General features: G+C 59.2%; 4 protein-coding genes across 4 annotated transcripts; all 4 read right to left on the bottom strand.

The window, feature by feature from the left end:
• Positions 1 to 819: 819 nt before the first annotated feature.
• ENH_00077530 (hypothetical protein, conserved) lies at positions 820 to 6,659 on the bottom strand (the record flags this gene model as incomplete). Its single annotated transcript, XM_013583036.1, has 5 exons — positions 820 to 1,873; positions 2,146 to 2,544; positions 2,863 to 3,099; positions 3,375 to 3,802; positions 4,137 to 6,659. 5 exons carry the CDS (start codon positions 6,657 to 6,659, stop codon positions 820 to 822), a joined length of 4,641 nt encoding a protein of 1,546 aa, XP_013438490.1.
• A 5,615-nt stretch (positions 6,660 to 12,274) lies between these two features.
• On the bottom strand, positions 12,275 to 15,874 carry ENH_00077520 (hypothetical protein, conserved; the record flags this gene model as incomplete). Its single annotated transcript, XM_013583035.1, has 3 exons — positions 12,275 to 14,937; positions 15,086 to 15,326; positions 15,458 to 15,874. The coding sequence occupies 3 exons, from the start codon at positions 15,872 to 15,874 to the stop codon at positions 12,275 to 12,277; spliced, it is 3,321 nt and encodes a 1,106-aa protein (XP_013438489.1).
• Positions 15,875 to 16,943: 1,069 nt separating this feature from the next.
• ENH_00077510 (heat shock protein 90, putative) lies at positions 16,944 to 19,991 on the bottom strand (the record flags this gene model as incomplete). Its single annotated transcript, XM_013583034.1, has 3 exons — positions 16,944 to 17,759; positions 18,399 to 19,672; positions 19,940 to 19,991. The coding sequence occupies 3 exons, from the start codon at positions 19,989 to 19,991 to the stop codon at positions 16,944 to 16,946; spliced, it is 2,142 nt and encodes a 713-aa protein (XP_013438488.1).
• A 3,176-nt stretch (positions 19,992 to 23,167) lies between these two features.
• Positions 23,168 to 24,733, bottom strand: ENH_00077500 (hypothetical protein, conserved; the record flags this gene model as incomplete). Its single annotated transcript, XM_013583033.1, has 1 exon — positions 23,168 to 24,733. One exon carries the CDS (start codon positions 24,731 to 24,733, stop codon positions 23,168 to 23,170), a length of 1,566 nt encoding a protein of 521 aa, XP_013438487.1.
• Positions 24,734 to 25,083: the final 350 nt, after the last annotated feature.

The raw sequence follows: 25,083 nt of genomic DNA, 5'->3' as shown, positions 1-25,083 counted from the left end.
CGCAGCAGCAGCAGCAGCAGCAGCAACAGCAGCAGTAACAGCAGCCGCAGCAACAGCAGCAGCAACAGCAGCAGCAGCAGCAACAGCAGGGAGCAGCAGCAAGATTCCCAGTCAGTTTTGCATGCGTTTGTCTCTCTCCAGTAACCTCTAAAACAATAGGGGCCCCCTAAAGGCGGCTAAAAAGGAAAGGGAGAAAGCCTGGGGTCCAGGGGCCCCAGGGGCACAGAGGGGCCCTGGGGCCCCTGGGGCCCCTAGGCCTCCAGGGGCCCCTGGGGACCCCGGGGCCCGTGAAGCCCTTGGGGCCCCCGGGGCCCCTGGAGTTCCTGAAGCTCCTGGGGCCCCTGGGGCCCCTGTAGCCCCTGAAGCCCCTAGGGCCTCTGGGGCCCCTGGGGCTCCGGGGCCCCCTGGGGCCCCGGGGGCCCCGGGGGCCCCGGCGGCCCCGGGGGCCCCGGTGGCTTCGGGGGCCCCGGGGGCCCCGGGGGCCCCGGGGGCCCCCGGGACTTCTGGGGCCCCTGAAGACTCTACGATTTGCTGGGGGTATCACCTGGGAGTGGCTTTTGAGGAAGACGCAGAGCTGGAAGAGAGAGTCTTTGACTGCAGCTTCTTCTGGGGGCCCCTTGAGGAGCTGTGCAAAAGGCTGGAGGGCCCCAGCGAGAGTTTTGCTGCCAAGGGGGGCCCTCAGGAGGCCCCGCAGCAGCTCCAAGGCGGCCAGCAGCACGGACGTTTCCCTGAGAAGCAGCAGCAGCAGCAGCAGCAGCAGCAGCAGCAGCAGCTGCAGCAGCTGCTAACACGCACTGCCAGTGCAGAGACAGCTAGCCCTCACGCCCGTGCAGCAACACATAGAGGCAACTGTGCCCTGCTGCTGCCCTGTTGCAGCAGCGCAGCAGCGGCTGCAGCAGCGGCTGCAGCAGTGGCTGCAGCAGAAGCGGCAGCGGCTGCAGCTGCAGCAGCAGCAGCAACTGCTGCGTGCTGCCTCGCGCACCTGCGGTGGTTCAAGAGTTCTCCCCAAAGTTCCTCTAGGGCCTCAACAGCAGCAGCAACAGAGTCTTGCTGCCGCTGCTGCAGCAGATCCAAAGCTGCTTCCAAGTCTTCAAAGTCCCCCTGGGCGGGGGGCCCCCTGGCTGGGGGCCCCTCCCCGGGGCTGGGGGCCCCTGCTGCAGCAGGGGGGCCCCCCCCGAAAGCCGCCAGCAGCACGGCAGCCCCGGGGGCCCCCCGGGCCTCTTGGGGGACACTGCAGCAGCAAATGGCGCGCACTGCTGAGAGCAAACTAATTATTTTCTGGTTTTCTTTTCTCCGGGACGAGGAGCTGCTGCCTGGAGACGCAGAGGACTGCTGCTGCTGCTGCTGCTGCTGCTGCTGCAGCTGCTGCAGCCGATGCAGGAGACCCGCGAAGGCCTCGCGCGCGGCCGAGGCGGGGGCCCCCAGAAACAGCAGCGGCTGCGCAGCAGCAAAAGCAGCAGCCACGGGGCAGTAACGGCCATCATAATTAAAAGAATAAAGCATTTGCAGGGTCTTTTCTCTTTTGCTGCTGTCAGCAGCAGTGTCTTCATTCCCTGGGGGCCCCCCGGAGTCCCCAGGGGCTCCAGCGGGGGCCCCTGGGGGGCCCCCCTGCTGCTGCGGGCGGGCTGAGACGCAGCCGCAGAGGGCGGGGGGCCTTCCTGCTGCTGCTGCTGCTGCTTCTGCTGCTTGCAGCTGCTGCAGCCGCCTGTAGGTGGACCGCAGAAAGGCCAGCCCCGTCGCATGCAAAGAGCTGCTTGCTGCTGCCACGGGAAAGGAATTTAAAAGACAGCAGCAAGCATTTGCTGCCTGCAGCGCCACAGCAGCAGCAGGGAAGAACAGGGCGCGGGGCACAGCCAGCAGGAGACTCTTGCTCCTGCAGCAGAAGCAGCAGCAAACGCAAGTCACAGCAGCACTGAGGATTGCAGCAGCAGCAGCTGCAGCAGCAGCAGCCGCAGCGGCTGCCTCGGGCTAGCCAGCGCCCGCCCCACTAGACCAGCTCCAGCCTAAAATCCTGTGTGTCTCCCTGGCTTTAGCAGCAGCAGCAGCAGCAGCAGCAGCAGCAGCAGCAGCAGCAGCAGCAGGACCCCACTAAGGAGCTGTTAGGTTTATTTTAGGGGCAGCAGCAGAAAGCTCGGGTTGCCGCACAAGAGCAGTTGGTCGTAGGGGCCCCCTCCCGGGTGCTGCAGCGCCAGCTGCTGCTGCTGCTGCTGCTGGAGGGGCCCCAGCAGCTGAAGAAGAGCTGCACCCCCGAGGCGAAATCTCGCTGTCTCCTCGACGCTGCTGCTGCTCTCGTAGACAAAAAAGGGCAGCAAAGAAAGCTGCAGAAAGGGGATTCCTTGGGGGGCAGAGGGGGGCCCCCAGGGCCCCTGGGGCCCCTGGGGCCCCTGATGCCCCTGGAGCCCCTGGGGGGCCCCCCCTCCGGGCCCCCAGGGGCCCCTGGCTGCTGCTGCTGCGGGCAAAGACAAACCCCAAGAGGGGCCCCCCACGCCCCCCAAACGCAGGTGCAGCAACTCTAGGAAAGAGCCCACCAGCATCAGGTTCAGCCTGCAAAAAAGCAAACACAGCTGACGCTCTGGCTCAGCAGCAGCAGCAAAAGCAGCAGCAGCAGCAGAAGCAGCTGCAGCAGCTGCAGCAGCAGAGGCAGAAGCAGCAGGAGCAGAAGCAGCAGGAGCAGAAGCAGCAGGAGCAGCAGAAACAGCAGTGACAGGCGGCAGCAGCAACAGGCAGCAGCAGTAAAAGCAGAAGCAGCAGAAGCAGCAGCAGTAAAAGCAGCAGCAGCAGCAGCAGCAGCAGCAGCAGCAGAAGCAGCAGCAGCAGCAGCAGCAGCGTGGCGCAGAGTTGAGCCGAAGGGCAGAGACGGACTTGTGCGTGGGCGGGTCGATGCTGGTCGACAGCTTGATAAGGGCCTCTGCGAAGCTCGCGAGCCGCGCAGCCGTGAGCGGCTGCAGCGGCTGCTGCTGCTGCTGCTGCTGCTGCTGCTGCTGCTGCTGCTGCTGCTGGGGGGGCTGCGGGGCGGTCGCGGCCGCGCCCGGGGGGCTCCAGCCAGGCGCCTGTGGGGAGTGCGGCTGCAGCCATTGGATGAGCAGCAGCGCTGTGTCACTGCAGCAAGAAAAGGAGACAGCAGCAAAATCAGCAGCACAGAAAATGGGACATATTTCACAGGCCCTTTTCCCGTGCTGCGGCAGCTCGGCTCGAGTTGCTGCAGCTGCAGCAAGACAGCCCAACGCTGCCGCTGCAGCGCAGTGCAGCAGCTGGAAACGGCTGGAGCACTCCCGCTGCTGCAGCTGTTGCTGCAGCTACTGCTGAGCAGCAGCAGCAGCAGCAGCAGCAACAGCAGCAGCAGCAGCAGCAGCAGTAGCGGCCCTGGAGCTCACCGCATCCAGTAGTGCAGTCTCTTGGCACCGAGCATGCGGCCATCTGCTGCTGTTTCCGCAACAAAGTCCAGCAAGCCCCTGTCTGCGAGGGGCCGCAGCAGCTGCGCCCGCTGCAGCAGCAGGCGCAGCAGCAGGAGGCCAAAGGCCCAAGCCCTGTCCCCTGCAGTCTTCCCTCCTGCTGCTGCTGCTGCTTCTGTGTCTGCGGCCGCGCCCGTCCCTGCTGCTGCTGCTGCTGCTGCTGCTGCTCCTGGGCTGCAGCAGCGCACCAGCGACTCCATCAGCGGGGGCAGCCCCTGGGCCTTTTCTCCTGCTGCTGCAGCAGCAGCTGCGCCCCAGGACTCGCTGAAGCGGGCGCTGCAGCAGTCTACCAGCCGCAGCAGCTGCTGCAGCAGAGCAGCCCTGCCAACGGCGTCGTCATAAGGAGGCCCCTGCAGCAGCAGCAGCAGCAGCAGCAGCAGCAGGACAAAGGGGCAGCTCAGAGTTAAGACAGCAGATCTGGGGGCTTCTGTTCCTCATAAACCCCACAAGTTTAACTTGTACTAAGCAATGCCAGGTTTGCGGGCTGCGCTGCTGCTGCTGCTGCTGCTGCTGAAGGGCTGCTGCAGCGGCAGCGGTGATATAGCTGTAATGGCTGCAGCTACAGCAGCGGCTGCTGCAGCTCTGCGCGTGTCAGTGGCACAGCGGCAATCTAGGGCTGCAGCTACGTAAGCCTTGCTGCTGCTGCTGCTGCTGCTGCTGCTGCCAATGCTGCTGCATTCTTACATTGGGGTTCTGGGGGGAAAGTGCGTGGGCGCGGCCAGACAAGACCGCCTCCACTTGTTGCTGCGGGCTGCTGCTCTGTGGCTGCTGCCAGCAGCTGCTGCTGCTGCTGTGTGGGGCTGCTGCTGCACTGACTCTGTCTGCTTCTGCCTGGGCAAAGGCCGCGGACAGCCCCGGGGCTAAAGAAAGGCTGCGCAGCCAGTGGCCAGCCGCGAGGCTGTGGGGCCCCAGAGTCTGGGAGGCTGCATGCAGCAGCAGCAGCTGCTGCTGCTGCTGCTGCTGCTGCCGCGCACTGCGGCCCCACACTCTCCCAGGCGGCCTCGCAGACTGCGACAGCAGCAGCAGCCCCTGCTGCAGGGCCCCTGGGGCCCCCAAAGAAAGGCCTTGGGAGGCACTGAGGAACCTTCCGGAGAATGATTTTGCTGCTTCCACCAAACTTAAAGTAGACTCACCCGCGGCTAGTGGGGCCCCCGGGGGCCCCCCAGTACCCTCCAGCTCCTCTTCCTGCAGCTGCCAGCCTCTCCCAGCAGCAGCGGCAACCAGAGATGATGCACCCGGAAACTGCCCCTGGAAGGGCCCCCGGGGGGCCCCCCCGGGGGCCCCCTGGGGGCCCCCCTCGGAGGCCCCCTGGGGGGATCTCTCGGGGGCACCCCGGGGGCCCCACAAGGGCAGCGCGGTGTCCACCTGCTCGCGCATCTGCTGCGCGTAGTGCAGCAGCTCTGGGTCCAGCAGCAGCAGCAGCTGGGCAGCTTCTCCAGACAAAAGAGAAAAGTACAAAGAAGGATTTGTTTGGGTGCTGCAGACAGCTGCGCTGAGGCAGCTGTAGGCGCCCACGCGGCTGCGCCGCAGCCACGAGTCGTACAGGTCCCCCAGCCACGACGCAGCAGCAGCAGCAGGCGCAGCAGCAGCAGCAGCAGCAGCAGCAGCAGCGCGGCTCCCCGTGGCTGCTGCGCTGCCCCCAGCCACTGGCAAACCCCAGAAACCCTCGAGGGGCCTTCGAGAGAAGGGCGCAGCTAAGAGAGTCCTCAAGGCAGCAGAGAGGCTTGCTATGGCTTCCCGTGTCACAGTTGTGCGTGTGCTGCGGGCAGTAGCAGCAGCAGCAGCAGCAGTTTGGGACGCTGCAGCAGCCGCGGGCAAGGAGAAGCTGCCAAGCTGCTGCTGCTGCTGCTGCTGCTGCTGCTGCTGCTGCTGGATGAGAGGAACCACTCTTTCCCGCAGCACGGCCAGCGGCGTCACCGCAAAAAGAGCCTCCAGAAGGGCGCAGGCAGCAGCAAAGACCTGCAGCTGACAAACCCCCAGCCCCATGACTCTGTCTGCAGCAGCAGCAGCAGCAGCAGCAGCAGCAGCTGTGGGGCCCAGCCCCAAGAGGAAAAGTTCCCACGGGGGAGAAGTTAGCGGAAGCAGACGATCCCAAAGGAGACACCATACACTGCAAAGGAAGCGCGTCCCCTCGTCGTCACCAGCAGCAGATGCTGCTGCTGCTGCTGTTGCTGCTGCTGCTGCTGCTGCTGCTTCCCTGCCTGCAGCAAACAGCAGCGGCGCCGCGAGGCACTCAACTAGGGAGGGCCCCAGCAGCCGACGGCGCCTGAGAGACTCCACTGGGGGGCCCCCTAGGGGCCCCCGGCCCATAGGCTGCTGCATGCAAGCCCCGGGGTAGCCCGGGGAGGGCCCCCAGGGGCCCCAGGGGGCCCCCGGGGGCCCCAGGGGGCCCCCCGGGGGCCCCTGGGGCCTGCAGGCTGCTGCGTCTGCCAGCAGCAGCGAGAAGCAGTGCGACAGCAAAAAGATGCGGAGGCGGGGGCAGCGTTTTTGTGCGCAGCAGCTGATGAGGCAGCAAATGAAGTTTTTGAATTCTTTTAAAACGCCTCTGGCTTCTTCTCGAAACAAATCATGCAAGTGCTGCAGACAAAGAGAAAGCGCATGCAGGTGACGGCGGTCCCTAGCAGCAAACAGCTCCGGGCTGCTGTCCGCACTTCCTGTTGCTGCTGCTGCTGCTGCTGCTGCGCCGAAGGGTCCCCCGCGCGCGGGGGCGGCCTCTGCGCCCTGCTGCTGCTGCTGCTGCTGCTGCTGCTGCCGCTGTTTCTGCTCCTGCTGCGGCAGGGCTCCACCAGGCAAGGGCCCCCCGGAGGCAGCAGAAGCTGCCGCGAGCTGCGCCTCTTCCCATTCTGCTGCTGCAGTGAAGGCTCTGAGGCAGCACTGCAGCAGCGCGTGCAGCAGCAGCGCGCACCTCTCTGCTTCTTCCTGCTGCAGCTGCAGGTTTTGCAAATCAGCAAAAGATAGAGGAAAAGAAGAAGCAATAAGGGCACTCAAGCCTTCGTTGCAGAGCGCCACAGCAGCAAAAAGATCGCCCCGCCGAGTCTCCACGCAGTCAGCAGCAGCAGCAGCAGCAGCAGCAGCAGCAGCAGGGAGGGCAGCAGCCTGCTCTATGGTGGCCTCGTGCAGCAGGTCTGCGAGCACAATTGCTGTGTAGCCTCCCTTCAAAGCTGCTCCTTGAACTGCTGCTGCACTAGAGGGGCCCCCAGCCAGCATTTGTGCTGTTGCTGCTGCAACAAACCCCACAGCTCCCTTTCGCAGCGGCAGCGCATGCAGAAAAGGGCCCCAAGAAGCAGCAGCAACTAGCAGGTCTGCGAGTGCGGCTAAGTGCGGCAGCAGATGAATAGTGGCTGCTGTGGCTTTCGTTGGTTCTGCTGCTGCAGCAGCTGCTGGTGCTGCTGCTGCTGCTGCTGCTGCAGCAGGGCTTTGCGAAGAAAGGTTTCTCTCCAAGGACGCCTGCTGCTGCTGCTCCTGCTGCTGCTGCGAATCCCACGCAGCAGTAGCAGAGCCCCAAGTCTCAAATGCGTCTAAGAGCACTTCCAGCAGCAGCTGCTGCAGCAGCAGCTTCTGCTCCGTTTCCGGTGCAGCTTCTTCACCGACAATTCCGTTGATGCCCCTCCCAGGAGTGTCAACCGTTGCTGCTGCTGCTGCTGCTGCTGCATCGAGCGGCGCGAGTGCTGTTGCAGCAGCAGCAGCAGCAGCAGGGAGTTCTGCGGCTGCCTGGCGCCGCACGAGGGCAGTCAGCAGCAGCAGGAGGTGGCCGTAGGCAGCAGCATTTTGGACTTGTGGAGGCAGCAAAATGAAGCAGCTGAGAGTTTTAATTGTCTTTAAAAGAGACAAAAGGCGTTCTGCTTCTTCTTTTTCTTTTTCTGCTGCAGCTAAATATTCACTATCTCCTAATGGCAGCAAAAGAAGAGGCAGCGGGAAAGCTGCAACAGCAAGTGCTGTCCGTGCCTCAGTGCTGAGAGAAGGACTTGGGGTTTCTTGAGCTGTTGCTGCAGCTGCTGCTGCTGCACCAGCTGCTGCTGCTGCACCAGCTGCTGCCGCACCTGCTGCTGGCGCTGCTGCTGCTGGCGCTGCTGCTGCTGCTTGCAGTGCTGCTACTGTTGCACGCGCCGTAGAGGTCTCCGCAGATTTAGCTGCGCAGCGCAGCAGCAGCAGCGAGAGCTGCAGCAAGCAGGCAGCCCCCTTGTGTCTCAGCTGGGTGTCTCCTTGCTGCAGTATCTTCAAGAGGTCTAGTTCTGCGTCTTTGCCACTAGCTGCTGGCTTCTGCTGCTGCTGCTGCTGCTGCTTTTCGTTGCGCGTCAGCTCTGCAGCAGCAGCAACCGCAGCCTCTGCCGCTGCAGCGGGAGACACCCCTGGCAGCAGCAGCAGCTCGCCAGTAGCCTCATCCAGCAAGCAGCAGCAGCCGAAAAGATCTTCTGCTGCTTCAAGTCCCTGCACAAACGCAGCCACAGCAGCTGCGGGGCCTGCTGCTGCTGCGCCTGCTGCTGCACAGGGGCGCAGCAGGGAGGAGACGATCCCCCGGGGGTCTCTTCTAACTTCTTGCTGCTTCTTTTGCTGCTGCTCTTCTTCCCGCTGCAGCAGCAAACACCGCCTGCTGCTCTCTCCCCAGCCCCTCAGCAAAGCCTTGAGGCGGCGCTCAGTGGTAGCTGCTGCATTTCGGGACCTTGGGTGCCTTGGCTCCGGCAGCCCGCCTGCTGCTGCTGCTGCTGCTGCTGCTGCTGCTGCTGCTGCTGGGGAAGCGAAGGACAGGGCCTTGAGCACAGAAGCAGCAAGCTGCTTCAGATGGCGCCGCTCGCTGCCCACTGCTCTGAAGCCTCTAGCAGCAGGCAGCAGCAAAAAGAGAAGAAGAGGCTCAGCAAAAACATTCTCAACTCCCCTAATGTCTCTTCCCGCTGCTTCTTTTGTCCCCTGGGCCCCCCCCTCACCAACCGGCCCCTGCAGCTGCTGCTGCTGCCCCAAAGCCTGCAGCAGCAGCTGCCCTTCTCCCGCCTCAAGCAGACCCTGGCTGTCAGGGACCCCGGAGGGGCCCCTGGGGGCCCCCCGGGGCCCCTGACACCCAGGGTCTGGGGGGGCCCCCCGGGGGCCCCGGGGCCCCTGGGGGCTATGGGCCCCCTCCCCAGACCCTCGGGAGCCCTCTAGGGCCTGCGGGGCCCCCGGATGTCTTAGAAGACAGAGCCTGAAGGCAGTTTCAGCCAGAGTCTCGAGAAGGGCCCCGCGGAGGGGCTGTGCTGCTGCAGTCTTTGCTGGCAGCAAAGCCAGCTGCAGGGCCTGCTGCAGCGCCTCGAGAAGCAAAAAGTCCCCAAAGAGGCTGGCGCATGCAGCTGCTGAAGCCCCAGCTAGCCACAAGGCGCTGTCCAGCAGCAGCGCCAGCCCACGAGCTGCACAGCAGCACTTGGGGATATTTGCTGGGGATTCCCGGGCATTGATTTGCTGGCAGAGGCCTTCGACCCGCCTTCTTAGCTCTGCAGCAGCAGCAGCAGCAGCAGCAGCAGCACAGAGGCAGCACATTCTCGTGAATGTCCACTGCGGGCTGCTGCAGCTCTGCTGCAGCAATTAAGGGCTGTGTAGGGGCTCTGAGGGAAGAGGCTGCTGCACCTGCTAGAGCTCTGACACCCCAGTCCTCTAGCGCTTGTTGCCCAGCAGCAGCAGCAGCAGCAGCAGCAGCATCTGCTGTTGCTGTCCCAGATGTCTGGCCTCCTGCTGCTGCAGCGGTGCCTAAACTCAGTATGAGCTGCTGCAGCAGCGAACGGCAAACGCTGCGTGTTCTTTCGTCTCCTGAGAGTCTGTAGGCAGCACGAATAATCGCAAAACCAATCCTGGACTCCAGCCTCCAAAGCGCAAACCCTAAACCCTAAACCCTAAACCCTAAACCCCGGCTCGCACGCATCAAACCCTAGCTCTTCCTGGCGCATATGCCCTGAGAAGCGCTGCGAACGGGCCAGCTGGCGAGGCCGCTGCTGCGTGTTAGTGTTTCCCTTTAAAAACCCTAATTTATGAGCTGCAGTGCTGCTGCTGCTGCTGCTTCTGCTGCTGCTGCTGCAAGCTGGACTCAGGTAGGCAAGAAACTGACAGTGCAAAGGGCTGCAGCAGCTCTATGAGGCGCTGCCCCTGCGCCAGCACGCATTGCCTCGTCTCAGTCTGCTCTTCAGTGGCTCCTTCTGCTGCTGCTGCTGCTGCAGGATCTGCAGCAGCACCAGTCGTCCCTGCTGCTGCTGCTGCTGCTGCTGCCACGCCCCCAGCCTCACGGCAGAAGTCCCTGTGCAGCTCGATGAAGAGCTTTCCCGCTACAGTCAGCCCCTGGAGGCACTGCTGGACTTCTGGCGTTTCTCCCGTGAGTTCTGCTGCTGCCTCCAGAGATGCAGCAGCCCCGCTGCAGCAGCAGCAGCTGCTGCTGCTGCCGCTGCTGCTGCTGCTTTTGCGTTCGTCAGCAGCAGCCAGTGCTTCCAGTGGTCTGGGCAGGGCCCTCAGGAGCCCAGAAAATGCTCCAAATGCCGTTTCGCCCAGAACTTCACGAGAAGTGCTGCAGCAGCAACTTTGGCTTGCCAGCGGCAGCAGAGCAGCAAGAACAGCGAGGCCACCCAGCCGGCGGCGGAGGGATCCAAGACATATGGGCAGCAGCAGCAGCTGCTCCAGAAGATGTCGCAGCAGCAGCACGTCCCGAGCCTTGCCTCGCTGCTTCACTGCTGCATCCAGGGACATCTCCGTAGCAGCAGTTGCAGCAGCGGAGCACGCAGCAGCAGCAGCAGGAGCAGCAGCAGCAGCCTCCCCTGCGTTTAGCCGCCGCAGCAACCTGCATATCAGGGCCACAGCTGCTGCTGCAGCAACTGCCCGCTGAGGGGCGAAGGCGTGGCCAAGGCCATCTGCCACTGTCTCCACCAGCGCCGCTAGCTGCGCAAGTGCAGCACAACCGAGGGCTTGAGGAAGCTAGCAGCAGCAGCAGCAGCAGCAGCGGGGTCGGGCTCCGCAAGAGCACAAGCAGCAGCAGCAGCAGCAGCGGGGCCAGGCTCCGCAACATCAACAGCAGCAGCAGCAGCAGCAGCAGCAGCAGCGGGGCCAGGCTCGGCAAGAGCAACAGCTGCAGGAGCAGCAGCAGCAGCAGCGGTAATGAGCTGGGCAAGAGCAACAGCAGCAGTAGCAGCAGCAGCAGTAATGTCAGCAGCAACAAGGACAACAGCGCTAAGAAACAAGCTAGTGGCAGAGGCCCTAGTCTGCAGCCTCACCGCAGGGTTTGACTGGGCAGCTGGGCCAGCAGCAGCAGCATCAAGGGAGACGTGCTGCAGCTGCAGCAGCACGGGAGCCAGCAGCTGCTGCGGGATGGGATCTGCAGAAGCAATAAGCTCCAAGAGGCCCGGCACCACTGCTTTGTAAAGGCATCCCATGGCGACTGCAGCAGCAGCAGCTGCTGCTGCTGCTGCTGCTCCTGAGGACCCAGGCGCTGCTGCTCCCCAGTACCCGCCACCGCCCGCGCCAGCCCCAGAAAAAGAGCCAGGGCCAGCTGCTGCTGCTGCTGCTGCGCTGCAGGCAGCAAGCAGCTTGTCTGCTAAAGTTGACAGCAGCGCCGCAAGCAGCTCACAGAAAGAAGCTCTTTGCTGCCTGCTGTCGGCCTGCAGTGCTGCTGTTGCAGCAGCCACCACGAGGCGGCCCCCGTCCACATAGATCCCTGCGTGCTCTGACGCCCCTGCTGCTGCTGCTGCTGCTGCTGCTGCTCCCCCCAGGGGCAGAGGCAGCTGCAGGAACGCCTGCGGGGCAAAGCTAGTGCTGCTGCAGCCGCTGGCAGCAGCTTGCGCTGCCGCTTCGCAAGACTGCAGCGCCAGGGTTGCTGTCAGGATTTGCTGCGCTGCTGCTGCTGGGCCCCTGAAGAGCTGCAGAGAGACGCGGGGCCCCAGCTCCCCCAGCAGCAGCAGCAGCTGCTGCCTCAGGGGCCCCCCGCGGGGGCCCCAGCTGGCCAGCGCAGGGGACTCTAGGGGAGCCTCAGCAGCAGCTTTGGAGGCCCCTGAAAAGGAAGCAGAAGCAAACAGCAGGTTCCCCTGTGCTGCAGCTTGCTGCAGCCGCGGCAGCAGCAACCCAGCTCGGCCTGCTGCTCTTATGAGGGACTCCCGAGAGGGCCCCCTGCGAGCCTCTTCTTCCCAGGAAGCTGCAAGGAAGGGGCGCAGCAAAGGCAGCATCTCCTGCAGCAACTGCCCAGCCCCCGCTGCCTGCTGCTGCTGCTGCTGCTGCTGATGGTGCGGCTGCTGCTGCTCCTGGTAGTGCAGCCAGCGGCGCAGCGCCCCCACTGCTGCTTCGGCCAGCCGCAGGTCTGACCGCCCCAGCAGCAACGCCAGTTTTAAAGTGCTGCGGAAGAGGGGGGGCCTCGTCAGCAAAAAGGAATCGGGTGCTGCCAGCAGCAGCGCAGCAGCTGCAGCAGCTTCTTCTGAAGGAACGCAGCGTGCTGCTGCTCCCACCAGCAGCAGCGTCTTCTCGAGGGCTGCTGCCATTGCCCGCTCTGCGCCAGCCGTGCAGCAGCTGCAGCGTCCCCCGTAACAGCAACAGCACCTGCTGCTGCTGCTGCTGCTGCTGCTGCTGCTGTTGCTCGTGGCCTGCATGCAGGAGGCCGCAGAAAACCCGTTGTTTCTGTGGGGCCCCGCAGCGTCTTTAGAGCCCTCTGTGGCTGCCCAAAGCTCCACCGAAGGTTTTGCTGCCTGCAGCAGCGCCAGCAAGTTGGGGGGCGCAGCTGGCTGGCTGATTGCGCGGCGAAGGAGAGCAGCAGAAGCAGCGACCCTGTGCAATCCATAGAGCAGCAGCAGCACAAGGGAGCAGCAGCAGCACAAAAGCGCCACACGGGAAGCTCAAGGGGCAGCAGCAACGGGAGGGGCGCTCAAGAAGGACAGCAGCAGCAGCTCTCTTGCCTCTAAAGCGGCCTGCCCAGCTGCGCAGCAGCTCGAGCTGCTGCTGCGCTGCGCTGCAGCAATCTTCCCCTCTCTTTTGTGTGTCTGTTTGTGAAGTGGCACTCTCTGCATGCATGCGGGGCTGTGTGGGGCCCCACAGCCCCCCAGGAAGGCAACTGCAGGGGTAACTGACCAGTGGTCACAGAGCAGCCGGCGCGAAGCAGAAGCAGCTGAGAAAGTGCAGCAAAAGCAGATTGCCAGCCGCTGCAGCAGCTCCTTAAGAGACAAACTCTCTACTGAGCTCAAGGCCAGGGACAGCAGGCCCTCAGCAGCGCCTGCCTCCGTGATGCTGCTGCTGCGCTGCTCTGTAGCAGCTGCAGCAGCAGCGCCTCCCCGCTGCAGCAGCAAAGAGGAGGCGCCCGCGCTGCTGCAGGTCGCTGGCAGCGACGCAGCTTGCAGCTGAAAGAGGAAGCAGCTGGCTGCTGCTTCGCCGTCTGCTGCTTCTGCAGGCAGCAGCAGCAAAGCTTGCGCAAAGAGAGGCCCCAAGGCCGGCAGCAGATTTGCATTTGCCTTTTTGCTTCCTGAGGACTCCAGGCCTAAGGCAAAAAAGGAATAAAAGGACTCCAGCAAAATTCGGCTAAGAGGCAGCAGCCAAGCAGCCGCAGCTGCAGCATCCCGGACTTCATTGCTTCCTGGATCTGTTTGCTGCTCCCCCCCAGAGTCTCTCATCCTCTTCCCCAAAGAACCAGCCTCCCTGCTGCTGCTGCTGCTGCTGCTGCTGCTGCTGCGGTTTGCTTCTCCCGGCAGCCCCAGAATGGCACGCCAGAGGCCCGCAACGGAAACAGCGGGCGGCGGCTGCAGAGCTGCTGCTTCGCTGAGGGCCAGCAGCAGCGTTTGGTTGATGAGACTTTTCGCAGCAGCAGCTGCTGCTCCTCCTGCCTTGAGGCTTTCTGTCTCTGCTGCTGCTGCTGCTTCTTTTGCTTCCGCCAGCTGGCTTTGCTTCCGGTCTTCTCCCGTGTCTGTCTCCGTTGCTTCGAAGGGCTGCGCGTCGCCTGCGCCCTGCAGAGCAGCAGCAGCTGCTGCTGCTGCAGCGGCGGTCTCTGCTGCTGCTGCCCGCAACAAAGCCCGCAGCGCGGCTCCGAGAGCTGCAGCAGCTTTTGGCAGCAAAGCCCGCGGGAGGGCCCCGGCCTCTGCATGCAGCTTAAATAAGGAAACAGAAATATTCTCTATAAGTCTGCAGAAAGAAGCAGGCAGCAGCAGTACTTTCTCGACTTTGCTGCTCTGGGACTCTTCTACAGGCAAATCAGGCAGCTCCTCTGGGGGATGCACTTCGCCCGCAGGCTCTTGCTGCTGCTGCTGCTGCTGCTGCTGCTGCTGCGCCTCGGGAGAGATGCGGCGGCGTTTGGCGTCGGCTGTTTCCTCTGAAAGCGCGGAGCCGGCAGTTGACCCCCCAACAGCAGCAGCAGCTTTTGCTGCTGCTGCTGCAGGAGCAGCCGGAAAAGCAGCAAAAGAAACATCTTTTTCCCCCAGCAGCAAACACAATGTCTCCCCAGCAGAAGACAGAAAGTGAAGAGTTTGCTTCGCCACAGATGGGCCATGGAGCTGCTGCCAGGCGGGGCCGCAGCCAGCGCTCGCCAGAAGGAGGCAGGCCCTAGCAGCAGCAAACCCTTGCTGCTGCTGCTGCTGCTGCTGCTGCTCTGCAGCAGATAGCATGCCTATGTAGTGGGGCACGAGCAGCGCCCTGCAGCCCTGCTGCTGCCACCAACTTTCAGGCTGAGACGCAGCCTCTGTTGCTGGCAGCAAACTGGCGCTGCAGAGTTCAGAGACAAGGCGGGCCCCAAAGAGCTGCAGCGGGACAGTGCACAGCAGCAAGGGCCTGTTTAGTTTCTCGTCGCAGCTGCTCCTGCTGCCGCAGATGCTGCTGCTTCCCGCTGCTGCTGCTGCTGCTCCTGCTGCTGCTGCTGCTGCTCCTGCCGCCCCCATGGCCACAGAGCCACACAGGCACCGCATTATGCGGGCTAGGGCCCGCCTTGCTGCATTTGCAACAGAGACTTGAGGCGAGGCGGCTAAGCCAAGCAGTCGATCTAGCAGGGTGCCCCGTCTGCTGCACTGCTTGCTGCTGCTGCTGCTGCTGCTGCTGCTGCTGGTTTCGCAGGAGGCAGGCCCCCCTAGCTTGTTTGGGGGAAGCTCCCCCTCCCCTGTCGCCTCCAATGCAGCAGCAAACTCCTGGGAAATGTCTTTGTCTAGAAAAGGAGCAAAGGTCTCTGCCCCGGCGGCCAGGAGGTCCAAGGCAGCAGGCTGCAGCAGCTGCTGCTGGTATGACTTCGCACTTCCTTGGGGGCCCCCTGGGGGGCCCCCCTGGCCTCTCTCCTGGCCTTCGGGGGCCCCCAAAGTCACGGCGTAGGCATAGACGCGGCCCCACACCTCTGCAGGCAAAAGGGCCCCCAGGGTCTTGTGGCTGTGCAGCAGCTGCTGCAGCGCCTCCAGGGCCCCCAAGGCCTCCGTGGGGGATGCGCTGAGCTTCCCTTCTGGGGCCCCCAGGCGGCAGGTGATTTGCTGCAGTACTGGCAGCAGCCAGGGGCCAGTCAGCTCGGGGTAGTCCCTTAGGCGGCTCAGCAGCGCAGCTGCACAGCACACGAAAGCAGCAGCAGCAGCAGCAGTAGCAGCAGCAGCAGCAGCAGCTTTTGAGGGGCTTGACTACTACTCTGGCTGCAGCTATTGAGCTCATCATGGAAGCTCCGGGTCTTCTGAAGACTTCGGAAAGGCGCCCACCCAAGAGCAGCAAAAGCTCGGCGCGGACTGTAGAGCCCGCCCGCTTGTCGCTGCAGCTGAGTTCTGCTGCTAGGCGGCGCAGCATGTGCTGCAGCGCAGCAGCAGGCAGAGGCAGTGCAGTCCAGGGGGGCCCCCAGGGGCCCCCACTTGTCTCAGGAGCAAAGGCCGCCCGCAGGAGCCTCAGCGCCGCCTGCTTGACCTTGTGGGCCGGGTCCACAGCTGCAGCGCTGAGACAGCTTTCCTGTAGAAACCAGACACAGCAGAGTGCGCGGCAGCAGCAGCAGCAGCAGCAGCGGTGAAGTCAGGCCGCGAGAAATTTAGAACAGCCCCTGTCTGGGGCAGCAAGTTCAGCTGTCAGCCCCCTGAACTCACTGTTAGCTCCGCGAGGGTCTCAGAGCCCACAGAGGCAGCAGCTGGGAGTTCAAGTGAGACAAATGTGCGGCAAAGGTCCAGCGCGAGCTTCTTGAGGGTCACTTGCTGCGGCCCCTTCTGCAGCGCAGCAGCAGCAACAGTTCCCAGCAAGCCTTCCTTGCCCAGGAGAGCCTGAGTGAGAGCTGCTGCTGCAGCGTCTTGGGAGGGCCCCCAGCCCTGCCCGTCTTTGGCGAGGGCGAACTCCACACTCCATTTTTCTTGAATTTCTTTTGCACAAGCCTGCAGTCCCGCTGCAATTGCCTCAAGTGTGCCTTCTTCAGAGGCTCCAGGCAAAGAGCCATCTGCAGAAAACTCCAAAGACTTTTGCCATTTCAAGTTCAAGGCAAATATCTCGCGGGAAAGCTGAGAGGTGATCATTCCCTGCAGCACTGAAGACCAACCGCAGCCGAAACCATCTCAACAATCGATCGATGGTGGAGCCCAGAAGGCTCAGAAGGACACAAGTCCCTTTTCTTTGACGCAGAAATGCAATTTAAATTATGTAAATTAATTACTTCGGGGATCTAGCGATTTGCAGAAGACAGAGAGAATAACTACGCGAGCAGCCCAGCCGCTGCTGCTCTCTGGGACCGATGGACGGAGCCGGCCATTTGTGGCTGACGAGTTTTAACACGTAAATAAATGAATTAAAGTTCGAAAGTATAAAATTCAAATTATCTTGTTCGATACATTCTTGTTAAAGCATCCATCTGCACTGTGTGCATGAGGAGCTGGTGCATACAACCCAGCAAGTCAACAGTGGCGATCTGCCCTGGGCACTAAGCAGCAAAGAATTAAGGCATTTGCCGCCTTGCTGCGCCCTTTTGCACAAATTTGATAATCCCGGTTGATTTTCAAAGCAAATAAATGTACCAGCCTCTTAACTCGCTGGAACAGTCTATTCCCAGGGCCCAACTTGCCACCCACTAAATGCAACTTTCGCATTGCCTTAATGTGCGGAACTGCCACCGAAGGCCAATGCTGAACTGGTAATAAAGCTTGTAACTATTCCAAGACATTACCGTACATCCAGACGACTGCAAACTCACCAAGTTACTTATTCCCTAACCGAAATGGGCTTTAACAATCGGCTACTCGTTAAGCTCACACTACTCCGTCCTTCCACTAGATATCTAAATTCGTCGCACTTGTGCTTCGAAATGAATTCTAAGATGCTACTCGCTGAAGTGTTCTGGTGTGGAAGACGCGGGAAACATCAATAGCAAAATCTTGATGCTCGAAGCTCAGAGTCTTGTTCGCCAGTTCCTGACTGGGGCAGTTGCCCCGCGCAGGAATTTGTATCTAGAGAATCTGTGAACCCTCGCGATCACTTAACAATTTGGATTTCGAACATTTCGCACGAGACCATCGCCTGCATGCAGAAATGTTTTGCACGTTCACTTTGCCGTTGCTCTCTCCCTCACGCCCGCCAGCGCATGCAAACCTCTTAGTCGACTTCCTCCATCTTGGAGGCCTCGTCGGCAGCGCCCTCAACCTCCTCCAGAGGGGGAAGGTCATCATCCTTTGCCTCTTCATCATCATCGATGGAAAGACCCAACTTGATCATGCGGTGGATGCGCGCAGCGAACTGGGTGGGTTCCTCGAGGCTGAAGCCGGAGGTGAGGAGGGCCGTGTCGTACAGCAGCCAGATGAGATCCTTCACAGTCTTGTCGGACTTGTCGACAGCAGCCTTGTTCTTAATCTCAATCATGATGCTGTGGTGGCCGTTCACCTCCATGGTCTTCTTGCTGACCATGTAGCTGGTCATGCTGTTGTCCCGCAGCGCCTGAGCCTTCATGATCCGCTCCATGTTGGCGGACCAGCCGAACTCAGTGGTCACCAGCACGCAGGGGGAGTCGGTGATTCTGTTGGAGAGGACCACCTTGTCGACTTTGTCGTGCAGCACCTCCTTGATGAGTTTCAGCAGCGGCTCGAACTCGGCCTTCAGCTCTTCGAACTTCTTCTTCTCCTCCTCAGACTCGTCAATCTCAAGGCCCTCCTTCGTGCAGCAGCGCAGCTTGTGGTTGTCGAACTCCTTCAGCTGCTGCACTGCGTACTCGTCAATGGGGTCTGTCATGTACAGCACCTCGTAGCCCTTCTTCGTCAGCTTCTCCAGGAACGGAGAGTTCGCCACAGTCTGGCGAGACTCGCCAGTGATGTAGTAGATGTCCTTCTGGCCTTCCTTCATGCGGTCCACGTACTCCTTGAAAGACACCATGTCCTCGCCAGACTTGCTGCTGTGGAAGCGCAGCAGCTCAGCGATCTGTACGCACCAGCAAAGCACAACACTTCGGACTTGCATTCCGGAGTCGCTCTTCTCCCTATAACGCACTTGACATTGGTCAATCTTTATTAAAATGAACAAGATATGAAATAGTCTTCCAATGGAGCGCAGCCTTCCACAAAGACCGTCAGTGGACTGAGTGTGGTTTGGGATATCCTCCGCACAGGCACCGCAATGCAGTGTAGGCGTGGTGCATGTTCCCGATCATCCCGGAGCCAAGTTAATCCATTTGTGAAACAAAATTGCAAAAGCTGTGCCGCGGATAACGCAATCTACTCCCATGATCGCGGCAGTTTCACCGGTAAGCCAACAGGCAGGGAGAGATCTCAAGGACCGCGTCTCAGCACCGACACCAAAGAACATGGGCCAAAGTGAACCGAGGTGCATTATCCCAAGGTGTCTGGCCCTTGCGATATAAACTCCGATACAAACGGAAAACGCACGGGAATTTGCCTTGGACATACAAGCCAGCTCTCACGAATTCAATCACTCACTCATATAAAGACTCACACCATCTCTGTTCAACTCTGCGTGAATTTCACATGCTCCATTAAAATGAATAGATATAAGATAGATCTTAAGGAATTAAAACGGGAGAAATCACGTTCTTCCGCTTACCTTGGCGCGGTTGGCGCTGTCTTCGTGGATACCGAGCTTGAGGTTCTTGGAGAACTGCTCGTAGAACTTGGCGTAGTTTTCCTTCTTCTCTTCGATTTCCGCGAACATCTCGAGGCACTTCTTGACGAGGTTCTTGCGGATGACCTTGAGGATCTTGTTCTGCTGGAGGCTCTCCCTGGAGATGTTGAGGGGCAAGTCCTCAGAGTCGACAACGCCCTTCACGAAGTTCAGCCACTCCGGGATGATGTCTTCGCAGTCGTCCATGATGAAGACGCGGCGCACGTAGAGTTTGATGTTGTTGCGTTTCTTGCGAGTTTCGAAGAGGTCGAAGGGGGCCCTCTTGGGGACGAAGAGGAGGGCCTTGAACTCGAGCTGGCCCTCGACGCTGAAGTGCTTGACAGCCAAGTGTTCTTCCCAGTCATTCGAAAGGGACTTGTAGAAAGAGGCGTATTCCTCTTCAGTGACTTCCTCGGGCTTGCGCATCCAGAGGGGCTTCTGCTTGTTGAGCTGTTCCCACTCGCGGGTGACCTCCTTGACCTTCTTGGTCTTCTTGGTCTTCTCCTTCTTTTCCTCCTCGCCCTCCTTCTTCTCCTCGCCCTCCTTCTTCTCCTCGCCCTCCTTCTCCTCGGCCTTCTCGTCGGCCTTCTTCTCCTCCTCGTCCTCGGACTCCGTCACTTCGCGCTCGTGGGTCTTCTCCACAGCCAGCTCGATGGGGAAGGAGATGAACTCGGAGTGTTTTTTCACCAAGTCCTTCAGCCTCCGCTCCTCGAGGTACTCGCCCTGGTCCTCCTTCAGGTGCAGAATGATGCGGGTCCCGCGGCCCAAAGGCTCGTACTTGTCGTCTTTTTGCACAGTGAAGGAGCCCCCGGCCGCGGACTCCCACACGTACTGCTCGTCGTCGTTGTGCTTCGACACCACTGTCACGCTGTCCGCCACCAGGTAGGCGGAGTAGAAACCCACGCCGAACTGGCCAATCATGGAGATGTCCCCGCCGGCCTGCAGGGCCTCCATGAAGGCCTTCGTGCCCGAGCGGGCGATTGTTCCCAAGTTGTTCACCAGCTCTGCCTTCGTCATGCCAATGCCGCTGTCTTCGATGGTCAGCGTGTTGTTGGCCTTGTCCGGGATCAGCCGGATGAACAGCTCCGGCTTCGTCTTCAGCTTCTCCGGGTCCGTAATTGCTTCATAGCGGATCTTGTCCAGAGCGTCGGACGCGTTCGAGATCAACTCACGCAGGAAAATCTCCTTGTTGCTGTAAAACGTGTTGATGATCAAGCCTGCACACACCAGCGCCCGCACGCGCACACAATCCCGCCATCACCAATCCCCTGCTTCCACAACGCCATACACTGTTTGGGATTTCACTTCCCGCAAACTTCGCTAAAACTCGAAGAAGGAAAGACACGCCACAGCCAGCGAAGACAGCCGCGACGCGATGCGTGGACACCGCATGGCCACACTCCACTAGCAGTGCACGCCGCCAGAAAAAGGCCGCCAATAAGTCGATATTATAAAAAGAAAACAGCATTTATACGAAAACTCACTCATCAACTGCTGAATATCAGCGTTGAAGGCAAATGTTTCCTTGTTCTCCATTTTCGCGACGGAAGTCTTTGGGGGTAAACACAACCAAATGCACGTGAGAGAATGCTATTACAGCTTCTGGGGCCTGCGCCACAAGGAGCCGTCTATATTTTGAAGTTGAACGAGCTTGAAATACACAAAAGTGATGCTGAGCAATCACAGCCATTCCCCAAGTGCGGTGGGGTGCACCTGTGGCGGTGGGCAAGAGATGCGCCTGCAGCACCCTGCGAAGCCCCACCCCACCTCTGCTGATCCCAGTCTCAGAAGACCTCGTCTTTATGATATCCACTCATCGCCATTCTCTGTGGTGATATTGAGTTGTTGTTATTAACGATGAACTAAAACCATTTTTAAGTTTGCTGTTCGAAAGCTGCGGCGTCCCCGTAAAGGCCGCGAAGGAACTTCTGTGGCATGGCGGTGTATATCTTACGTAGATGCTTTTGAGGCTGAATGAGTAAGGACGGTGTAGCTGACTGCGTAAGATGCTAACAGTTGTCTGCTAAGAGTTGGGGGCAAAATTATGTCCGTGAAAACTGGCCCCAGCCAAGCAGGACAAGTTCTTGACGGCTGTACACACCCATGGTCAGTGTTGGGGGCTGTGGGTTCAAGTATGGGGCTTAGTTGACAAACAGCCTTCCACTGTAGTTCTGGGGCACAAGTACAAGTTAGTCATAGATAAGCATACAGCGACTTTAAGAGACCCTCATCTACGTAGTGGCTCACCACGTTCAAGACGATACTTATGCCTTCAGGTGTGATAGGCCATTCTACAGGCGAAACTTCTGGCTCCTTATGCTGGCCAGCCGCGCAAGAGGCGTCACTTTTGCCTCGTTATGTTGGCTCTAGGAACAACCATTGCTAGCGCAATGAAAGAGAGTAGCGAGGGCACAGCCAAGGATATGAGGCTCTTGGCTGCATCTTGAATAGGGCCATATGCAGCACTTATGTCGCAGCTTTCACCACGAGTCGCAGTTACCGCGTTTCGCAGCTGGCTGCAGACCTGCTGCTGAGTTTACTTAGTTTGCCACCGTGTAAATGTCACCAGCTACTAGGTAACTGCCAGGTCTGGTTTTTCTGGATCCTCAGTACTCCGTTGGTGTCCCAAATGAGCACGCGGCGTCACGGTCTTGCCTGCTTCTCTAGCATTCCTTTCAATATTAGCACATCCCATGCAATCAGATGCATGTTCTCTACTCTTCCTGACCTAATGTGGGCGCACTCATCGTGAAGCAATGAATTAGGTGAACGACGGAAATTATCCCGGTAGCTTTGCGGCAGAATTATGAGGACTAACAGCTGAAGCAGCCTGCTGCCCTGTATATTCGCCCTTGTGTTCTTCAATAGCCTTTAGAGACGCAAAGAGTCCTGATTGCAGGCCTAGGCGAGAAACTCAATAAATATCGCGGAAATAGCCCAGAGCCAGCAGTCGTTAAGCATAATTTAGCGGGTTGAGGGGGTATATTAGAGTCAACGTAGAGTAGCTTCCAGTGAGCAAACGTTAGCGTCGGTGCTCTGTTACGCCCCATTCTACTGTCACCTCTAGAGGCGTGTGACAGACACTGAAAACCCTTCCCAAATGAAACCCAGTACGGTAAGAAACAGCATCAGTATTTGGCTTCTTCCTGTGCTCTCGCACAACCTGACTCGCAGTAGATGAACCTCTACAAACCTCCGCTGAGCTCACAGAATGCCCGAAGTCAGAAGTTGCAGCGCTGCCATAGACTGCTGCCTCAAGGAAAACTTTCTACGGAAAATTTACCACCGTTCAATAGAACCTAAGTTTTGTGCTTTTTATATCAGCTGTGAGAAGGAATAGTGGTACAAAGGTTCTACGTTGCCCGCATATTGCTCGTGTCCGCTAGCTGGTGCTCCAGTGCCTCTCGGGCTGCAAGCGCAGCAGAGACTGTCTTACTGGTATTTTGGGCAGTCGTCGTAGCTTACTGTTGTGACGGGTAGACAATCTTTCTTGGGAATAGCCTGACGAGATGCTGATAGAGATGATGACCCTGTAGAACTTGACTAGCTAGCGGTAAACTCAATGAGCTCAAATGAAACAGGGTTCCATCAAACGATTTTCTAGTTACTTATTTGGCTCCTTACCAAATACTCTTTTGTTCAAAAACCAAAATTCCTCTCTCTTGGTTTCTCCTGCGCGATTTCCTACACTCTCTGCATGTAACACTGGCCAAGAGCAGCTGCTGCCATGTTTTGATGGGAACCGCATTTTTGATATTTCACCCGAACTTTACGCGACCACTAATGCACTGTTAAGCCCAGACAGTTCGTCTTTGTAGCAGTGAATAGCCAGTATACGATATTATTGCTAGCTGTATGAACTCGTATGGGGCATACGAAACCGCACCGCGGGATTTCTGTTCCTGGCCGGTGGACTGCTGCAAGCGACTGTGCTCAAAGTTGTAAATCGTAGGCCTAACGCCTCTGCTGGTATGCTGGGTTGCACTACATTTGTCAGAAGGACGCAGCTTGCCCTGTGACACAAGAAGAAACGCTCCTGCAATCTGGTTCTTGTTAAAACAGTTTGGGACACTGCCATGCTTTGCACAGGAGAGCTGCATCCTGATCTTCCCGTATGCCTAAAAATGTCTGTTGTTGTCGAAACTCTCAAAAAGATGCATATGCAGCTGAAAGCTTTATCTTCGCATCTTTCGAAGAGCGAGCCCCTGGTTCTGCGTTGGCAGGCTCATAATCTGCTCACGCAGTGTGCATGTGTGGAACCTCCACTAGGCTCTGAACGCTCGCCAATGCAGGCCCTTGTGTGCCTTCAAGCCAAGCTTGCTGTCCTCGCCTACAGCTAGAAAGAGGCGTAGGTCGTACACTGCATACAGCGTCTTCTTCGGTCAACCGTAATAAGCTGATGCGTGACGTTGTCCCGGCGAGACTCCCCGGATCAACGCATGCCTTTCTATGAAGCGGAAACATGAAAAAAACAACCGTAAAAATCACAGCCCGACACGCTCCATGCAAGACACTCGGCGGGTATGACTCACAATTCGGTCTGCAATTCAGTCTGCGCGCAAGGCCGCCTTGAGCAGCAGCAAATTCGCTGCGAAGTGCAGTGGAGAATTGACATGCGCCACCACCCTACTTTGTTCTGGTGGGCACTGAACAACCTGGAAGTGCCCATAACACCCACTTGTGGCACTTCCCCTTGTCGCGGCCACAGCGCCTCAGCAAAACTTTGTGCTTGACTCGGTGACCTCAGGTGCGACAATGCACCAGTCGTCATCGTTGTTGACGCCAAGTTCCTCTGGCTCGCACTCGTGGTCTACGAAATCCGCGTCCCCGCATTCGCCCTCACTTTCGACAGCTGGGGTTTCGAGAAACGGCGCGTTTTCTGGAAAGTTACTCGCAAATTCTTCCATTTCGTAACACACTGGGGTCAACTGCTCCATCGGTTCAACACATCGCTGTTCAGAAGAAACATCGCGAGGCCAACCCGCTGCGTTTTTCATCTCCAGTTCCATGCAAGGCCTACTTAGGGACTCCGTTGTGTCGCCCTCGTTTGCCACACTGCCTGAACAGAAGAGCTGGAACGCCTTTCTCTCTAGCTTTGGGGGAAACAAGGCGTTGCTCCTTTTGTTTCTGAGCTGTCGGAAAAGGGTCTCTGGCACATGTGCTTTTGTTGTTTCTGACGAGTCTGCATTCAAGGTCCTCGAATCAAAGTCAGGCTTGTTCGCTTTGCCCTCTCCTGCAGCCTGGGAAGCAGATCCAGCCAGTCCCGTGGGGGCTTTCGAAGTTGACGACAGATAGCCTTCTGAGCACTTTCCAGTTTCGTCTGCAGATGCCTGACAAACAAATGCCTTGAAGGGCGTTCCTTCAGCGAAGCTGTTTGTTGAGGCACCTCCCCTCTTGGGGATGCTCGCCACCTTCCTGACCCCACCCGCTTCCTCCGCCGTAGAGGAATACGCAGCACTGCGCTGGCCGTAGCTGCGCTGTGGCCTGCCCCGTGGAAAGGGAAATGAAGGGTGCAACGCGTTGAGTTCTTCCCCCCTTCTTGCCAAGTCTGCGACGGACTTCAGCAGAGATAAGTAGGCCCTAACTTTCTCATACAGTTCACCCAGGCCAAAGTCGAACAGGAGAAGAACTCCTTGGAGCAAAAGCGCCCAGAACGCGCCATACAATAAGATCGCCGGCCACGGGCACCAACGCGTGTACTCCATGGACATATCGTACAAGTTGAATGCCAGATCTACTAACAGGAACCTCAAAACACCCGTTACCAAATGAAAGGAGTCGATGAACCACTCAATAAATGTGAAGTAGATAAAGATCGCCGCCCGTACGAATACGACAGCAACGCTTAGGGGTAGTCGGGCGAGATTCTCCAAAAGCGGAGCTTGATCGAACATAAAACGGCCCACAGCGCTCTCTGTAAAGTCTACACCGGCGATGACGCAGCAGACCGCCGCGTAGAATACCATCAGGAGGCCAGCTGACAAGGCAAAGAATAGCCCGCCCAGAAATAGGGCTGTTATCCCGCCTCTAGCGCTAACTAATGCATTGCTGATTCGGCCTTGGCTCCTGCTTCCTTCTGACTTTTTGTCATCTCCTCCTTGGGCATCTGAAGCCGATTGAAAGTCACTATCTCTCCAGTGCTCCTGAGAGGCGTCAGCAGCAGCGCCGGGACGAGCGCGACTTTTGCAGATGTGTTCCCCCTTCTCAGAAGTCTGCTTCCAGCAGCCACAATGAGGGATGGAAAAATTGGACTGGCAGCCGCTCTCGTCGCCTTCCATTGTGCAACGGGATTTTGCAGTGCCGCACACCTGCGTCGGCTTTGGCCGCTGCGATTGTGGCGGCGTAGCGAAGCAGAGAACAAGGATGAATTGGGGAAAAGGATGTGCGTAACACAAAAAGAATTCATTCACACGTGCTGCACATCGTGTTTTGCATTAGACAAAGTCAGAGCAAAAGCAACCACATCAACGAGGTCCCGCTGTACAGGGATCAGGGCTGTGACCAAGGACGGATGCTCGCGAGTGTCCACTGGTCTCTCTGTTGTACTTTCCGTAGTTGCCCCACTTACTGCCAGCATTAACCAATAAAACCTTTGATCAGCTGTTGTTGCTGACTACAAGAAACTACA

Source organism: Eimeria necatrix, genomic scaffold (assembly GCF_000499385.1).
Source record: "Eimeria necatrix Houghton genomic scaffold, Enh_scaff80, whole genome shotgun sequence".
NCBI classification, from domain to species: Eukaryota; Apicomplexa; class Conoidasida; order Eucoccidiorida; family Eimeriidae; genus Eimeria; species Eimeria necatrix.
The sequence above is the reverse complement of the archived record's forward strand: the minus strand, read 5'-3'. Positions and strand labels throughout refer to the sequence as shown.